The sequence below is a fragment of the Anolis sagrei genome, chromosome 2 (assembly GCF_037176765.1).
Source record: "Anolis sagrei isolate rAnoSag1 chromosome 2, rAnoSag1.mat, whole genome shotgun sequence".
Lineage (NCBI taxonomy): Eukaryota > Metazoa > Chordata > Lepidosauria > Squamata > Dactyloidae > Anolis > Anolis sagrei.
The window spans coordinates 155,162,133-155,181,174 of record NC_090022.1 but is presented as its reverse complement, the minus strand read 5'-3'; the positions used below and the strand labels follow the sequence as shown (position 1 = coordinate 155,181,174).

At 40.5% G+C, this 19,042-nt stretch overlaps 1 protein-coding gene across 1 annotated transcript in view; it reads right to left on the bottom strand.

Moving 5' to 3' along the window:
- Positions 1-8,671: 8,671 nt before the first annotated feature.
- The window catches only part of PDE6B (phosphodiesterase 6B), a 41,065-nt gene continuing 30,694 nt past the window's right edge, over positions 8,672-19,042 (bottom strand). The window contains exons 21-22 of the mRNA XM_067463972.1: positions 9,650-9,806; positions 8,672-9,043 (exon numbers count right to left, since the gene is read on the bottom strand). Coding sequence (XP_067320073.1) covers positions 8,982-9,043; positions 9,650-9,806 — 219 coding nt within the window. The 3' untranslated portion in view covers positions 8,672-8,981. The remainder of the gene's footprint in view (positions 9,044-9,649; positions 9,807-19,042) is intronic.

Genomic DNA, 19,042 nt, shown 5'->3' with positions numbered 1-19,042 from the left:
TCCACAAAGTGAAATCTGAGCATGAACATGTATGTCCACTACAGCAATCACTCAACCTACATATCAACATAACATTCCCAAAATCAGATCAGTGTAAAACTAACTTATTTCTAAACTGTTTTAACAGCTTGTAATTTTTATGGTAAATAGTTTTAATTAGTGATTTCTGAAAGCTGGCATATGAATTAAATGAATAAATGAAAGTTTTGGCCAACTGCCTCTCCCAAAGAGAGATGATCCTGCCCGGACTATGATGCAACCTGTGATGTTTCCATTATGATGCATTCATGGGTCTTTGAGTGACTGGTTAAGCCAAAGCTAGAAAAGCAATGTACTCCCATGGAAACAGCTAAGTTCCTCTGACTGGATGAAGAAAATGAGGGCAAAAAAAGATCAATCATATTTGGCTCTGTAAAAGGGGTAATATAAAAGTACATAGCAAACAAAGTGCTTATTTTCCTGTAAAGGTTTCAGAACATGAGATTCCCAGGTGTGTTTCTCATTCGTGTATCTCTTATTAGGGAAACGGAGAGAACATGGGCAAAGACTGAATCCTCCCTCCTGCTATTCATGTCAGTCAAAGAACTTGGGATAAATTGTGTGAAGAGTATATGAGATTTAAAAAAGAACGTATATTGTATGGCAGATGAGAGGTAAGAAACAAACTTCAGTTTTAGGATTTGAATTTTGCACTCAATGCCCAAAGAACGTGGTAAGTCTGGCAGTTGGGAAAGAAGCCCTGCCCGTTCTAGAAGAGAGGGTTTTACTGTCTGAAAGAGACCGAAAGAAAAGGAACCAGCAGATGAGGTGGGTATGTCAATATTTCCTAACTTTGCCTAGATTTTTAGCTGGAATTTTATGTTTCAGACCAGCATAAAGAAGCAACAAACATGGCATAAAATCCTATATGGGATAAAGAACAAGGCTGCTTTCTGGAAAGGGAAATGCCTCTCCAGTGAACTTCACCAATATAATGGTAGGTCTCCATACGGTAAGTTTCTTAATGGAAAAAATAATAATCATAGGACGTGTAACAGTTTATTTCTTAACTTTGGACTCACATGTAATCTCTTTGTAGAGTTGAAAGGGAATTTTAAAACAACCATAAATTGATTTGTTAAGAAGATATATAAAAAGTATTTTCGGAAAGTGGTTTCAACAAATCTCATCCTGCAGGTGAAGTATTTCAATATTTCACGGTGACTAATGCCTGTGCCTTTTTAAAGCTTGACTTTTTAACTATGATGGTTGCACTTTCTGAAGGAGAATAGAAGGAGGGATCCAAGAGTTGAGGTAAGCATTTCATTATTCCCAATTGTTAAAGTCTGTCATTTTATTTATTTGCCTGGCTCAACAATATTTTGTCAGAATCGATCGCAGTGGTTAAGTTATTTCTCCATTCAGGATACAAACACCCAGGTATAGGGAAGAAGAATTGGAGACATAACTGAAGCAATCTCTACTTCAGGAATTGGCTGGAAAATTTCAATTCTTATAAAAAAAAATACGATATACCATTTCTTGGAAAGTAAACAGGTGATTGTTCTTTTCCTGTTAGCTTTTATCTTCAAATTACAATGTTTAACATTATATCCTATATGGACTTCTTTCCAGAATTCAAAGAAATTTTAAGTGAGTGTGCTGAAAATTAATAAAGAAAACTATGGATTCCAAAAAGCTTTGTAAAATAAGCAATAATTTAAAGGATGACAATTATTGACGTGATCCAAGAAGAGAGAAGTGTCAGAGATGAATATCAGCAATGTGAAGTGGGTCTTCAATTTGGTGTCCCTTGCTTCGGAGAAAGAAAACCGTGTGGGATAAATCAAAAAGTGTGCTCTTCGTACAATACGTATGGCTTTTGCAAAAAAAAAAAGAAAGAAAAATGTATGGTAAAGACGGCAATTCAAAAAAGTAAGAAACAGCCTTCATTTCTCTAACAGAAAGTTTTATGTCTGTTTTCAATTCTGCCTAGTTTTTTTTTTGCTGGAAAAATATGAAATTTCTGGCATCTGACAACCTTCAAAAAGCAAGGAACGGGTAACAAAAACTGATATAATGCAAAGAACAAGGCGAGTGTCAGGAAAGTAAAAGGCCTTTCTGGTGAACTTTACAAACCTGTTGGTAAGCCTATGAAGTAAGTTGCTTAACTGGAAGAATTCCTAGCCTGGAAAATAGTTAGGCTTGTTAAAGGCTTTCTTTTTCACCTTGTACTTGTACATAATGTCTTTTTAGAAATAAAAAAGAGTTTTCATATTTTTAAATAAATGCAAATCAACACGTTTTGTAAACAAGTGTACTCTAAAAGTGGTTGGGAAAAAATACAGCAGCTGAAATATTTTAATCTTTCACAGTGACCAAAGTCTGTATATTATTTGGCCTTGCTTTCTAACTATATCAGTTACGCAGTATGTAGAAGACAGTAAGAAAGAAATCAAGGAGCTGAGGTAAGTTTTTTATTATTTCTAATACCTAAAGACTGGCACTTTATTTATATTTTTTTGTCTGGCTCTCTCTACAAGATTTTGTCAAGACTGATTCCTGCAGCTAAGTATTATTTCTCCATTCAGAATGGAAACTAGAGTTGTGTGCAGAATTAATTTCTCCCATTTCATTCCTTTCTTTCGTTCCTTCGGGAACACAGAACAGGAAGGCCCCTCCTGGTACGAAAATAAACTTGACACGAAAGCAAACAGGAGCAGGTACTGGCTCCAAGCCTGCTTTTCGGCATCACAGTTTAGTCTTTTTATTAATCTCCCAGCAAACCATCCTTACCATCAAAGACTGGGTGCCTCCTCTTTTTATCGAGTATTGCCTCACCTTCATCTAGGGAGTCAAAGGGCTCCCTGGCCAGGGTTGAAGACACCCCAAGACAGAGACAGAGGAGAGAACAGGGATTGCCCTGAGGCGGAAAACGAGCCAGCTCCACCACCATTTCTCACTGTCATTTCCCCCTTCAATCAGGAAATCTACCTTGTGCCACTGCCGAGGTCTTCATCATCAGCTGGTCTGTTGCACCTAGTCTCCTCGAGCTAGGAGCTAAGGACAGACCCACGGTGGGTTCTTTGGCGCAGGACTGGGATGTGTTGCGTTCACTGGTGGCTTGCCGGGGTTTGCCCCCGTCGCGTTTGCCAGCAGCCTTTCTGGGGCTCCATGCTTCCTTGCTTGCTGGGGCTGTTGTTGCCACCTGGTGCTTCTGCACTCCTTCTCGACTGGCTTCCATCCCGGTGGTGCAGCTTGATGGAGCAGCACCACAGGGATGGAAGCTGGTTGAGATGGAGTCCAGCAGCACCAGGTAGCAACAACAGCCCCAGCAAGCAAGGGAGCACGGAGCCCCAGGAAGACCACCAGCAAATGCAATGGAGGGCAAGTCCCAGCAAGCCGCCAGTGAACACGGCGTATCCCAGCCCCATGCCAAGGATCCCATTGTGGGTCTGCCCCTAGTTTCCAGTTCAAGGAGGTCAGATGGAACAGGCCAGCCAACGATGAAGACCTCAGGAGTGGCACAAGGTAGGTTTCCCGACTGAAGGGGGAAACGGCAGTGGGAAATGGTGGCGGAGCTGGCTAGTTTTCATCCCGAGTGCAATCCCTGTTCTCCCCTGTATCCCTATCTCGGGGTGTCTTCAGCCCCAGCCAGGGAACCCTTCCACTCCCCAGATAAAGGTGAGGCAAACCCTGAGGAATTAAGAGGTATCAAATCATAGATGGTTAGGATTGTGAGGGATTTTAGATTTTAGATGCTTGGTGCCATCTTTAAACCTCCTTTAAAACTTTCGACTCAGGCAAGCACTTTAAGGAGGTTTAAAGATGCTCGCTGCCATCTTTAAAGTTCCTTAAAGTGCATGCCTGGGTCGAAAGTCCCCCCTCCCAATAATGGGCCAATAGAAAATGGATATTTCAGCACCAGACAGCGAAACATATATCTACCCTCCCAATTTCAGGAGGCTCCCTAAAAACGGATTGGGGCCTCCACTGAAAGCCGGGACACAAAACGTCAGCAAGGTTTACCCCAAATGCTCCACCCTAATGGAAACACACTTGTTTCCATTAGATACAAATAGAAGCAATATGTTGAAGTTGACATCAAGCATTGGCTAAAAGAATTAAAGGTTAGATTGTAATTGAAATTTTATCATTTATGCAATAGATCATTTATTAGAAAAATAGATAAAGGTCATTATTCCATTCCTGCTCGCTGCCCTCTTCAAAAAAAGCTCCAGACTCATTTGTTTGATCATTTATGGCCTTCTTTCCAGATTCTTACGAGATCTACAAGTCAAAAGTTTTGCAGATTGAGTGAGCTGAAAGGAATGAAGACATCTGTGTCTTTTAACAAGATTTTAAACTCTATGTGTTTTCAGTAGCTTTAAATGCTAAAGAAGAGAGGTGTGCTTCATTTTCCCTTGCTGACTCACTGAAGATGTCACGGTGATGGCTCAATGGGTATTAGATGGTTTTAGTGACTTCTTTGGAAGTGATTGTCCAGTACCCAAAAGATCTGCTGACAACCGATGATCTGATGATATGGATAATTATATTAATAGCTTGGCAAGATCAGGAATCAAAGCACAACAAAACGTCTAGTGAGGTAAGAAACAAGACTTCTCGTACTGGTGCGTCTTCAAAGATAACTAAGTATAAAACATTGCACGTTTGTATTGATCATCACTTTTCTTCTCCCCCCCCCCCCCCCCAAGTCTTTTTAAATGAATAATGTGATGTAAGTTTTTAGATTCTGGTTAATTTTTTTCCCTTTTAGCAGGTTGGAAGGGAATTTTGAAAATTCTCCCTGTGATGCTTTGACAGTTATATGGTGATTTAGTTACTTCTTTGCAGATTTGGATGGAATTGTTCAATGCAAACAGATCTCTTGGTGATCCATTATGTGATGACAGGTGGCAAAGATAATCATATTAATAGTCTGGTAAGAAAGAAGGCATAAGTCAGGTAAGGCATATAGAAAAGTTTTTGCAAGGATCAACACCAAGGTTAAGGTAGATGTATGTGGAAAGAAAGAAAGAAAGAAAGAAAGAAAGAAAGAAAGAAAGAAAGAAAGAAAGAAGTTTGGAGCTCTTTCCAAACTGCTGTCAAGGGTGTCGAACTTTGTTATTTTTCTCCTGCAGATTGTTGATACAATGATCTTTGGAAAGGACCATTTGTTTTATATGTAAGTCTCTGAATTAAGCTATATTTTATTTTGAATTATGATGAACTATATTTTCTGCTGCATCTGGATAAAGCTGCTTATTTTCTTCTCTGCTATAAAGGAATATTCCTTTTGCACAAACCTACTGCCACCCTAATGTCATTTTATCTTCAAGGACACTGCAGTTGGACTTCAAGTTTTCTGCTATAGAGGGATGGATTGTTTTATGACACTAAACACAACAAGAAATAATATTTTTTACATTGCGTTGTCTTCTGAGAGAACAAAGTGCAAGCATCACCAGTTTGTGTTGATTCCTAAAGACCGACTGTTTTGTTGTGTTTCTGGCATTCTTTTTCTTTTTCTATTTCTTTAACAGGTTCAAAGTGGTGTTTTAGAGAAATGTTGGACCTTCACTTTTGGAAATGGCTAGAATATTTTCAATTTTTTTATTTACTGAGAGAGAAAATCAACAACTTGTAAGAAAAAAAAATATAATTAAGGGCAAGTCAAAATAGTATGATTCTAGAGAGATGTGCAACGGCAACACAGGGATGGTAATAGATACTTAAGAGGTAGGTCTTTTTGGAAAAGCAAAGAGGTTCTTGAACTTGTTTCCTTGCTGTTCAAACCAATCACTGAGAACACCAATGAAGTTTTAATGTGGTGCAATCTAAGAACACAAAAGTGTAACTCTTTGATTATAAGTAAGATAAACCGATATGATATGAGTAGGTAAGGAAGGAATTCATCCCGTTGAGTAATTAAAACATTGGTGCCTTTACTAATTTTGTGTATCTTTACTTACAGCACAATGTGTTATGCAAGGAAGAAAACAGCCCTGAAAACACCCTGAATCCAAAGGGACGTCGTCTTCTTTCAAAGGAAGGAAAATGAGTGATGTTTATAAGGTTGATCAGGAGATCAAAAATGGGAAGGATTTTTATGAAGGGGTAAATAATGAAGAAATTATCTGGACCTTCAGGCACGAGTGCTAATCCTTGTTCAGGAAATTAGTTCATTCCCTATCTGAAAGAAGAAGGAATAGTGATGTGGTTTTTAGCTTTGTGAGAGGGACTGTGGGGAGGGGGCACTTGCGCATGGCTCTTGCTCTTGGGATGCCCAGGGCTAGTGGTGCTGACCGCCACTTTTGGGGTCGGGAAGGAATTTTCCTCCAGGGCAGATTGGCCTGAGACCCTGGAGGTTATTCGCCTTCCCTTGGGCATTGAGCAGGAGTCACCGGCCATGTTTAGATGGCACATTCAGGTCAATTAAAGCAGCATCTTAAAATAAATATATTAATTGAAATGAATTCTTGTTTCCTTTGCTTTTTCTCATTGTCATTGCATCAGTTCTGTGTCAACATGGTTGCTGTCCCACCAGATAGCCAGGGATATGGACTTCTACTTGAAGTGTCTTGATTCTGTCATCACTGCAGTTTTTAGCTTTATATCTAGGGCCTCTGTTTTGGTGAAATAATTTCAAATTCTATATTGAAAAAAAAGAAGATATATATCGGATGGGAAAGGGGAGGAATGCTAGGGCTATAATGCTGTTGACATTGAGATTAAAATGAAAGCCAAAGAAGCTTGACTAAAATCGCTGCTATATTTTTGAAGTCAGACATGTGCAAATGGACATCAACCCATCTTTTATCTCAAACGATAAAATAAAATCACAGGATGTCTTAAACCTACACCTGCTGATAGACTTTATAAGCTAGCTGGCATCCCTCCCCCCCCCCCCCCACCCAATGTGCGATGGGAAATTGTGACAAATTGCAAGAGAAATAAGGTTGAACTCTATGAAAGCAACCCACTGTTTAGCTTTCAGCCTCCTCCCAGCAGACTTCAATCAAGGAAAAGTTTCATAAAAACCACAACTCCTCTAAATGTTTCTCCAGCAACAACAAGAATATCCCTGTGGACAGCAAAATGAGGAAATCCCAGAAGGTTTTTAAAAAATGAAATCAGTGGAATCTTGTTCTCAAAGCAGATTCAAACTCAGTCTGTTGGGAAATTAGTTAGCTAGTCTCTGAAAATGAGTCTTAGGCAACAAGATGAATTTTAAATTCATCCATCTTTTACAGGAAGCCAAATGTTAAAGTTATCTCCATAAATATTGAGATTATATGTACCCAAGGCATGACTTATGCAGCCCATCTTGAGGGAGATGAAGTGGTCTGAGATCCTGGAGGGTTTTTTTTTTTTTTGCCATCACTGCGGCACTGAGCAAGACACTGGCAGGGCATGGAGAACCTGTTGCTCCACGCCCCGCATCACCTGATTTACATTGGGCTTCATCCCACAGGGGGGAAGCGTCCGCCACCCAGACGTCCACCCATTGCTTCAAAGGCAACAAGGGAAGCTTCTTGTGTTGTCGCAGTAGCAGTATATGCTGCTTGCTCTTCCTTTTCACCATGGAATCTGGTTAGAAGTAGTAGTGTGTCATGTACTGGGCTCCGTGACAAAAAAGGAGAGCAAGTGGCTTATGATGGGCAAATTGCCCCATCTGATGTGGTCATATATGGCAGTGTAGATTCAGCCTGAGCTGCAGACGAACTGCAACATACATGGACAAAAGGAACAAAAGGGTGGGAGAAAGGTAGACTATTATAATCTGGACCCGGGAACTTAAAATATACAATGAATAAAAGATGACTAAAGATGGTATGTTTTCGGTTCAGTTGTTCACTTCAAAGTTTTTAAATGTGTTTTCTTGCCAAAACAATTTGATTCAAGTTACATTTGTGTACAAGCATATAAAATCTTCTAAAGTAGAGAAAACATAACTGTATGCTCTGACACTGGATATATGCCCTCTGATCCAGATAATGTTTGTTGTGATGCAATACTTTTTGAAATCAGGAGGGCAAATTAAATGTGATTATTTTAAATTTCAGTTCTTTCAATGCCATTAATTTCAGTTGGATCTCCCCTCAAGATGAGATGCATTCATTTCAGTTGGACAGTTTTGCTATGTAAATAAATGTAAATAAATAAATATGTAAATAAAGAACAACTGAGCTAGTTTTAATTTTATTTCTCATTCTGAATAGCCCACAAATAGAAAATATAACTTTTCCTACAGGTAACTTTTAATGTGGACATTATAGAATTAGAAAATAATGTATTTACATTCAGTTTAAATCCACAATGAACACATCTAATTGCATCAAATTACCATTTGCTCCCATCCCAAATTTAAAATGTTACCTTCTCTTAAGCCTGTCTGATAAGTCTGTCTCTGAACATTTCATCGCATGAAAAGAAACTCTGTTGATGAATAAGTGCCAGTTCTTCCTCTGAATAGTTCCTAGTCCTGTGTTGTGTAGAAAGAGAAAACTATGGGCCCTTCTACACTGCCTTATAATCCAGATTGTCAAATCAGATAATTCACCTCATTTGCTTTGAACTGGATTATATGAGTTTACACTGCCATATAATCCAGTTCAAAGCAGATAATCTGGATTTTATATGGCAGTGTAGAAGGGGCCCCAATGGAGCAGAAAAGCACATGGAGAAAATGCTTCAGAATCTGCTTTATTTTTTTTTGTATCGGTGCTACTTTGTGGAAACATAAACATAAGGGGCTGATTTTCTTTATTTCATGCAAGACTCGCTTACTTTGGACCCCAAAACTATTATTGAATATCAGGCAGCTTCCAAAACTTTGAGGCTGTACTGGTTTCCTTCCTCTTGAAGCAACAGAGTCCCCAATAACTATCTTCTGGTTACAGTATTTACTTTTGGTGTTTGACAACTAAGCCTAAAAATGCTTTTCAAAAAAATCTAGGTTCTGTAATACATCATGCCTGAAACAGCTGAGGTGGGTCTTAAATTATGCAACATGTTGTAGATGGAGGGACACTTTCTCCATTGCAAGTTGGCATGGCTCCTATGGGAGAAAGAACAGACATCATTAGCATTAAAACTAAAACTTGATATTCCAGATTGTACTTTTATCCAGGTACATCTTGCTATCAGGTAGACTAAGAACCTCATCACACTGAAGTCCTCAAACCAGGGAGCAGTGGGGGCATTTGTGGGGCAGTGGGGCAAAACCATTGTCCCACACCCTGCATTGCCCCCTTCCTCATACCACAGGGGAAACTATCACTGCCCAACTTCTCCCCGCACTTTCCTCAACTTACCTAATGAGAATATGGGGAACTTCCCAGGTTCTCAGGGCTCCATCTTTAGATGTTTCCAGGATGGAGCCCCACCAGAGGTAGCCCTGCATCATGTGATGGCCTCCGGCGAGATCTATCCTGGAAGTGTCCTAGGATGGAGCCCAAAGGTAATGTGATGAGGTCCTTACTGAAAGCCAGTTAACACTTTATTTGGTGTCTTTTGTCCTTTTTTTTAACCCCAGTATCCTTTTCTTACCTTTTTTCTCATGGCTTCTGGCTAACACAATAAAAATACTGATGATTGTAAACCAGTAGCCTCAAAGGGGGGGGGGGGGATATTTACAATATCTTATTGATATTTCTTTTCTAACCTTTACTATTAACTGTTTTCCCTTCTTCTTCCTTTTGCTTTTCTTCTAAAGCTTTCATGTTTGCATCGTACTCATCAGCCAGGGCTTTCCACTCTTTTCTGTTGTTCAGCAGTCGGTCGTACATTGGCTGAATTTGTGGATGGAAGCGTGAAAATTCCTAATGGAATAAAGATAAAGGCCGTGGAAATGCAAAATCAAAAAACACTTAGCAAGCTGTCAAAGCCTATAAAAGGAAACAGGGAGATTGTAGTGCAATATTGTAAAAGATACTTTTCTTGGGTGGTTTCCATATAATGACTCTGACAAATTGGAAGCAGAAAATGTGCTGCCCAGATTTGGACACAGTAATCCAGGTGTGGTCTGACCAAGGCAGAATACAGAGGTAACACGACCAGGGGCGGCTCAACCCATTACGCAAAGTAAGCATTTGCCGTATAGTTGATTTTGCCCAGGGGCGCTCTTGAGGCGCTCTTGGGGAAAAATAGACCTTGACATATGCGAGTTGTAGTTACTGGGATGTAAAGTTTACCTACGATCAAAGAGCATTCTGAACTCCACCAATGATGGAATTGAACCAAATATGGCACACAGAACTCCCACAATGAACAGAAAATATATATCAGTGATTGGTGGTGAGGTGCCGAAATACTGTTTGCTTACTGTTGAAAATTACCTAGGGCCGCCTCTGAACATGACTTCCCTGGATCTAGACGCTATGCTCCTATTTATGCAGGCAAACATCCCATTGGCTTTTTTAGCTGCCGCATCACATTACTGGCTCATGTTTACCTTCCTCCTCGGAAGGACTCAAAGATCTTTTTCACATGTATTCTGTCAAGCCAGGTGTTCCCCATTCTGTATCTTTGCATTTCATTTTTTTTCTGCCTAAGTAGAAAATCAAATACTTCCCTATTCATTACTACCACCTTATAGTACAACTATGTGGTGCATTTTGAACTGTGACTGACATATTGGAGGATGATGATGATGACAACAACAATAACAACAATTATTTTATTTCTTACCCATCTCTTCTCATTGTAAACATACACACACCGAAACATATTTATACAAGTTCTTATTAAAATACACAGAACAAACATTAAAACTGGCTGGGTATGCCTACTGGAAGAGATAGGTGTTCAAATGTGTTTTAAATTCCAACAGCTCATATAGTTGCTGGAGCTCTTCCGGCAGGTTGTTCCACAGTCTTGGGGTGGCTGATGAAAAGGTCATCTGGGTGAAGGTTGCCAGTCAGGTTCCGGCAGGCTAGAGTAGACACTCCCCAGAGGACCTAAGACAGTGGTTCTCAACCTGTGGGTCCCCAGATATTTTGGCCTTCAACTCCCAGAAATCCTAACAGCTGGTAGGCCAAAACACCTGGGGACCCACAGGTTGAGAACTTCTGACCTAAGTGTTTGGGGTAGATTGTATGGTAGAAGGCAATCCTGTAGGTAATCTGGATCCAAACCATGTAGAGCTTTAAAGGTCAAAATCAACACCTTGTAGTTTAGCCAGAAACTAATTGGCAACCAGTGGAATGACTTTAGGATAGGAATTATATGCTTACTCCTAGATGTTCCGGTAACCAATCTGGCTGCCATATTTTGAACTGCCTGGAGTTTCCAAATTTAGTACAAAGGTAGCCCAACATAAAGTGTATTGCAGAAGTCCAACCCTGAGGTTACCAGTGCATTCACTATCATCTTCAGGTCCTCTAAACCTAGGATGGGGCGCAGCTGGCATATCAGCCGAAGCTGGTAGTAAGCACTCCTGATCATTGAATCTACCTGGACTGACATCTGGAGAGATGGATCCAGGAGTGTCCCAAGCTGTAAACACAGTCTTTTGGGGGTGCGAAGACTACATGTCACTGATCCTTCTGTCGACTTCACATTTCTGGTTTCTCTATATAAAACACCATTCTTTAACACAAACTCGGAGGGCTGTTCTTTTGCCGATATTGTGGGGTTTTGAGTCAAAGCGAATAGAGGCTTAAGAGATTCATCAGCTCCTTGTTCCCGCCGAATTTCCTCAACTCCTCCCGTCTTCTTAACAAGCTCAGCAACCGTAGCGCTGGATTCCGGACTCTCATCCCCATCCTGTTGTATGGCAAAACACATGGCTTTTTGATCAGGGCTTTCGTTGTTATATTCTTCCTCCTCACACGTCATCCTCCAGCTTTCAATCTTCTTAGCCAAATCATTTCCAATTAAACATTTGTATGGTATGTCAGGACTGACTGCAAAATCCCACATACCCTTCCATCCTCCATATTCTATTGGCAAAGTCACTACTGCTGTTGGTATCGCAGGTCCCAAACCTTTTAATCTTATTTCAGAGGTTGGCTGCTGAAATTTCTGAGGTATTATTTCTGGATGCACTATACATACTTCGGAGCCTGTATCTCGAAGTCCTTTCATGACTTTGTTGTCAATAGAAATGGATTCTAAGTAATCCTTAGATGGGCTGTTTGACAAGATGAACAAACATTGTTTCTCTTGAGGCTCTGAGCCTGAACTCTCCTTTGACACAGTATCTGGTTCTGCCTTTGGTGTTTCTTTTATTTTATTCATAAAGAGGGTTGTTTTCTCTTTTCTTAACAGGGGACATTGATACTTTATATGGTCCCATTTTCCACACTGAAAGCACCTTCTTTTTACCTCAGGAGCAGTTTGTCTTGTTACACTCTGCCTCCTATAGATGGTGTTTTCTAAGTCAGAACCCTTTTCTTGCTGTGGGCGCGTTTGTTGTTGATAAAATGGCTGCCTGTTTGTTCTTTTGTCACTTGGCAGATCTTCCCTTTTGAATCCTTCTTTTAGGGTTGTTATTTGATCTGCCATAACCGCTGCCTCTACAATAGTGGATGGTTTGCGATCCTGAATCACCCAGCGAATATCATAAGGCACTAATTGGAAAAATTGTTCCAGCTTTAAAAGTTCTCTCAGCTGTTGGAAATCTTCTACCTCAGACGTCCTTAGCCAACTATCGAACAGTTGAGACAATTTTGAGGCCACCTGAGCAAAACTTTGGGTTTTATCTCTCTTTAATGTCCTGAACTTAAATCTGTAATATTCAGGAGTCAATCTAAACTCTTGTTGAATCTGTTTCTTAAACAGATCATAGTCTCCATAAGACTCCTCAGGCATCTGTCCATAAATCTGTAAAAGTTTCCCACTTATCTGAGGCCTTAGGTATGTCATCCATTTTTCCTTAGCCACCCCAAAATCTCTACAACATCTCTCAAAAGAGATTAGAAATTTCTCTGGATCATCGTCCTTGGTAAATTTAGGGAATTTCTTCGTCAAATCTGGGGTATCCACTCCAGATCTCCCTTCCTGGATGTCACTGGATGTTTGAGACAAAGCCAATCTTTGCTTCTGCAGCTCAAACTCCATTCTCTTCAATTCTAACTCCTGTTCTAATTCTCTCACTCTTTGTCTTTCTTCCATCTCCAATTCTCTTTCTCTTTGTTTTTCCTCAAATTCTCTTTGTTTCGCCTCTCTCTCCATCTCCTGTTCTCTCTCTCTTTGTCTTTCCTCCATCTCCAATCGTTTCATCTCTAGTTTGTACTTATAAGCCATTTCTGACACAGGCACCGGCTCTGTCTCTGCTTCAGAGCCCGAACTTGCTTCTTGGTCTCCCTCTGTTTCCTCAGCAAGCTTTCTCTGCCGCCTGGTAGCCATATTCCAACAACTTTTACCTCACAACTTAATCCTAAATTAATCTTAAGGCACTCGATCAGTTGTTAAACGAATCCCGTCGTCTGCCACCAAAATATGCGAAGAAGTATTAATGCCACCAAAATTGTAAGGTTGTTCCGAGAATGCTAAATTAAACTGCCACCATAATGTATAGAGACACTGGTATTATAATCTCTGTTGTGTTGTGAGGTAACTTTGGTAGAGTGGGTGCACCGAACGTAAAATCAATAGAGATGAGGCAGTTTTAAAATAACAAAGAGAACAAGTTTATTGTTAAACAAAGCTTATTGTTGCAATAAAAAGATGTTGAGCTTGGCATATGCTTGATGGTTACAATATGCCTTGGTTGAGATACATTCAGGCTATTGATGTTACAACTTATAAACTCTTTCTTTAGTGAAGCGCTTTATTATTTCAGTGTTCCCTGTTGTGAATATTCTCACTGTTTGTCCTATACTGGATCAAACCACTGATCTCCAGTCTTCCACTACTGGCGATCCTAAAACCCCTCTGTTAGCTCTTTTAACTCAAGCAACCTAACAGAGTTTTTCCCTTCAGCTCCCTTGCTGAAGAAATATTCACTAACACACTAAAACTAACTGAGTCTACACTGCTTCACTTCTCAGAGTCCCTTCCTGACTCTGCTACTCTCCCAGAGTCCTATCTGACTCTGCTCCTCTTCTCAGGGTCTCTTCCTCCTGACTCAAACTAACTGGCACTTTCTAAACCTTTTTCTCTCTAAGCTCCTCCCACCTCCTCTTCAGCCTTGTCTCCATGGCAACCTATCTTTCACAGCTGGGCCATAGGCCACCAATGTAAAACACAAATACAGTTTTAAACACATAATAATAAACACTTTATAATAAACACTTCTGTACAGGGGGGCTGTAACCCCATCCAGAACTGGTTGACGCACCTCCACCTCCAGATTACGAACCTTAATTACATGAACCAATGGAGCTAACCAGACTTTTCTCCCCTTTTTGTCGTGCGATGGCAGAAAAGGTTGCAAGGCAATGCACATTCTGCCATCTGATGGGGGGAGTTAAAGGGTGCCAAAGCACCTTCTCCCACCACACTGTGTAATGAGAGGAGGAGAGAGGGCGCATTGGGCATCCGAAGCCACCCTGCGCACATTCCCTTTCACCTGTGATTGCAGTGTGAGGAGGTCCCTAATGGGTATCTTATCTATATAGTCATAGCAAATTTATACTACAAAGTTTTAGGTTCCACTCTGTATAATCCTGTAGTTTGAGGAGGGACTTAGAACTCCCTTGAAGTTCAGCAAAAAGTACCTCATCAAACTACAGATCTCAGGAGACTGAAGGATGATGCCATGACAAGTTTAGTGCTTTTATACCTCTAGAGTGCTACAGTAAGCGACACCCATGGTTTGGCTTCTTTCGCAGAGTAATACAGACTGACTTTTAAGGCCAAAAAAGGTGGGTAGCCCTCTACCCACTCTCAGGTAGAAGTGGTTGCCTCAGGTGGCAGATGCTGGGAAGAAGGCAAAAGGAGATTGGAGAGAGCCGCACAGGAGTGAGCACAGCGTGGACCTCATCACACTAGAGCAATTATCCATTTTAAAGCCTGTGGTTGCCTCCAGCGGAGTTCTGGGATTTGTAGTTGAGTGGCATCCAGGATCTCTCTGGATAAGCAATTTAAAGACCCCTCCCTAAACTACAAGAAGCATCCTTCATTTCTCTAACAGAAAGTTTTATGTCTGTTTTTAATTCTGCCTAGTTTTTTTTTGCTGTAGGTAACCACAGGCTTTAAAATGGATAATTGCTCTAGTGTGATGAGGTCCCTGAGCTAGACTATTTTCTTCCAGTCATCCCATCACCAATGAGGGGGAAAGACTTAGCTCCCTGTCTAGCTGATCTTTGTATCTGGAATGAGTAGGCTGGTTAGCATCTGATACTGAGTGAAAGTTGTATCCTCCAATGCTTTATCCTGATGCACTTCCTTTCTTTATACCAGTGGTTCCCTACCTGTGGTCAGTGGACCACAAGTGGTCCAAAAGAAAGGAAAATATGGTCCACAGCCTCACCACTACTACACTGTTCCCTCAAAACCATGCAGAAAAAGGAGTGACTGGTCTTGCAAAACTCTCTAATGGTGCCCAGGTAACGGGGATGTTGGGAGGGAAGAGGCTGACTACCCATGAAAGATTACTACTACCACATAAACTATAGATTATTAAATATAGTTTTCTGGTGACTACTGGACGACATATGTTCTGTATTAGGTACTAAAGTTGATGTGGTCTATTCAAGGCAATTTTCTGAATCAGCACTCCAAATAACCAAACCAAATCTAAAGTTGACCAAAAACTGATTTGTAACCCTTTTGTTACTAATGTTGGAGAGTGGTCCCTGGTCAAGTGTTCCCTGGTCAAAAAATGTTGGGAAGCACTGCTTTATACTCTTTGTTGACTCATTTCACTATCAGACCTGAACTACAGAAACCAGCTTAAAATAGGGATAGCATTGCATTGAGATGAGAGAGGGATTTGACTAGGCTACTCCATGAAATTTTCTTGGTCTGAGTTTGTGTACACACACACACACACTGATCTGGTTTGAGTACTGGAGAGTCAGTGCACATCCAAAGGAAAACAGTTATTTCTAATCTGTTTAAAGATTTTACATAGTGCTTTTAACAGCTTGTAATTTTTATGGTAAATATTTTTAATTGGTGATTCCTGGAAGCATCCTCGGGTCCCACTTTGGGAGAAAGCTGGCATATGAATTAAATGAATAAATGAAAGTTTTGGTCAACTGCCCTCACTGTGAAGACTATGATGCAACCTGTGATGTTTCCATTATGATGCATTCATGGGTCTTTGGGTGATTGGTTAAGCCAAGGCTAGAAAAGCAAAGGCTTCCCATGTAAACAGCTAAGTTCCTCTGACTTGATGAAGAAAATGGGGGGAAAGAAAAGATCAGTCATATATGGCTCTGTAAAAAGTGTAATATAAAAGTACATAGCAAACCAAGTGCTTATTTTCCTGTAAAGGTTTCAGAACATGAGATTCCCAGGTAAGTTTCTCATTCGTGTATCTCTTATTAGGGAAACTGAGAGAACATGGTCAAAGTCTGAACCTCCTGCTATTCATGTTAGTCAAAGAACTTGGGATAAATTATGTGAAGGGTATATGAGATTTAAAAAAGAATGTATACTATATGCAGATGAGAGGTAAGAAACAACCTTCAGTTTTAGGATTTGAATTTTGCACTCAATGCCCAAAGAACGTGGTAAGTCTGGCAGTTGGGAAAGAAGCCCTGCCCGTTCTAGAAGAGAGGTTTTGATTGTTTGAAAGAGACGGGAAAAAAAGGAAGCAGCAGATGAGGTAGGTATGCCAAAATTTCCTAACTTTGCCTATATTTTTAGCTGGAAAAATATGAGATTTTATGTTTCAGACCATCATAAAGAAGCAACAAACATGTCATAAAATCCTATATGGGATAAAGAACAAGACTGCTTTCTGGAAAGGGAAATGCCTCTCCAGTGAACTTCACCAATATAATGGTAGGTTTCCATGTGGTAAGTTTCTTAATGGAAAAAATAATAATCATAGGACCTGTAACAGTTTATTTCTTAACTTTGGACTCACATGTAATCTCTTTGTAGAGTTGAAAGGGAATTTTAAAACAACCATAAATTGATTTGTTAAGAAGATATATAAAAAAGTATTTTCGGAAAGTGGTTTGAACAAATCAATCCTGCAGGTGAAGTATTTTAATATTTAACGGTGACTAATGCCTATGCCTTTTTAAAGCGTGACTTTCTAACTATGATGGTTGCACTTTCTGAAGGAGAATAGAAGGAGGGATCCAAGAGTTGAGGTAAGCATTTCATTATTCCCAATTGTTAAAGTCTGTCATTTTATTTATTTGCCTGGCTCAACAATATTTTGTCAGAATCGATCACAGTGGTTAAGGTATTTCTCCATTCAGGATACAAACACCCAGGTATAGGGAAGAAGAATTGGAGACAAACTGAAGCAATCTGGAAACCTCAACTTCAGGAATTGGCTGGAAAATTTCGATTCTTATAAAAATATATGATATATCATTTCTTGGAAAGTAACCAGGTGATTGTTCTTTTCCTGTTAGCTGTTATCTTCAAATTACAATGTTTAACATTATATCATATATGGACTTCTTTTCCAGAATTCAAAGAAATTTTAAGTGAGTGTGCTGAAAATTAATAAAGAAAACTATGGATTCCAAAAGGCTTTGTAAAATAAGCAGTAATTTAAAGGATGACAATAATTGACATGATCCAAGAAGAGAGAAGTGTCAGAGATGAATATCAGCAATGTGAAGTCGGTCTTCAATTTGGTGTCTCTTGCTTCGGAGAAAGACAACTGTGTGGGATAAATCAAAAAGTGTGCTCTTTGTACAAAAAGTATGGCTTTTGCAAAAAAAAAAAATGTTTGGTAAAGACGGCAATTCAAAAAAGTAAGAAACAGTCTTCATTTCTCTAACAGAAAGTTTTATGTCTGTTTTTAATTTTGCCTAGTTTTTTTTTTTACTGGAAAAATATGAAATTTCTGGCATCTGACAACCTTCAAGAAGGAAGGAACATGTAACAAAAACTGATATAATGCAAAGAACAAGGCGAGTGTCAGGAAAGTAAAAGGTTAATCCAGTGAATTTAACAAACATGTTGGTAAGTCTATGAAGTAAGTTGCTTAAGAAAGAAATCAAGGAGCTGAGGTAAGTTTTTTATTCTTTCTAATACCTAAAGACTGGCACTTTATTTTTTTGGTCTGGCTCTCTCTACAAGATTTTGTCAGGACTGATTGCTGTAGCTAAGTATTATTTCTCCATTCAGAATGGAAACTAGAATTGTGTGCAGAATTCGTTTCTCCCATTTCATTCCTTTCTTTCGTTCCTTCGGGAGCACAGAAGAGGAAGGCCCCTCCAGGTACGAAAATAAACTTGACACGAAAGCAAGCAGGTGCAGGTACTGGCTCCAAGCCTGCTTTTCGGCATCACAGTTTAATCTTTTTATTAATCTCCGAGCAAACAATCCTTACCATCAAAGACTGGATGCCTCCTCATTTTATCGAGTATTGCCTCACTTTCATCTGGGGAGTCAAAGGGCTCCTTTGCCAGGGCTGAAGACACCCCGAGACAGAGACAGAGGAGAGAACAGGGATTGCCCTGAGGTGGAAAATGAGCCAGCTCCACCACCATTTCTCACTGTCATTTCCCCCTTCAATCAGGAAATCTACCTTGTGCCACTGCCGAGGTCTTCATCATCAGCTGGTCTGTTGCACCTAGTCTCCTCGAGCTAGGAGCTAAGGACAGACCCACAGTGGGTTCTTTGGCGCAGGACTGGGATGTGCTGCGTTCACTGGTGGCTTGCCGGGGTTTGCCCCCGTCGCGTTTGCCAGCAGCCTTTCTGGGGCTCCATGCTTCCTTGCTTGCTGGGGCTGTTGTTGCCACCTGGTGCTTCTGGACTCCTTCTCGACTGGCTTCCATCCCGGCGGTGCAGCTTGATGGAGCAGCACCACAGGGATGGAAGCTGGTTGAGATGGAGTCCAGCAGCACCAGGTGGCAACAACAGCCCCAGGAAGCAAGGGAGCACGGAGCCCCAGGAAGACCACCAGCAAATGCAATGGAGGGCAAGTCCCAGCAAGCCGCCAGTGAACACGGCGTATCCCAGCCCCATGCCA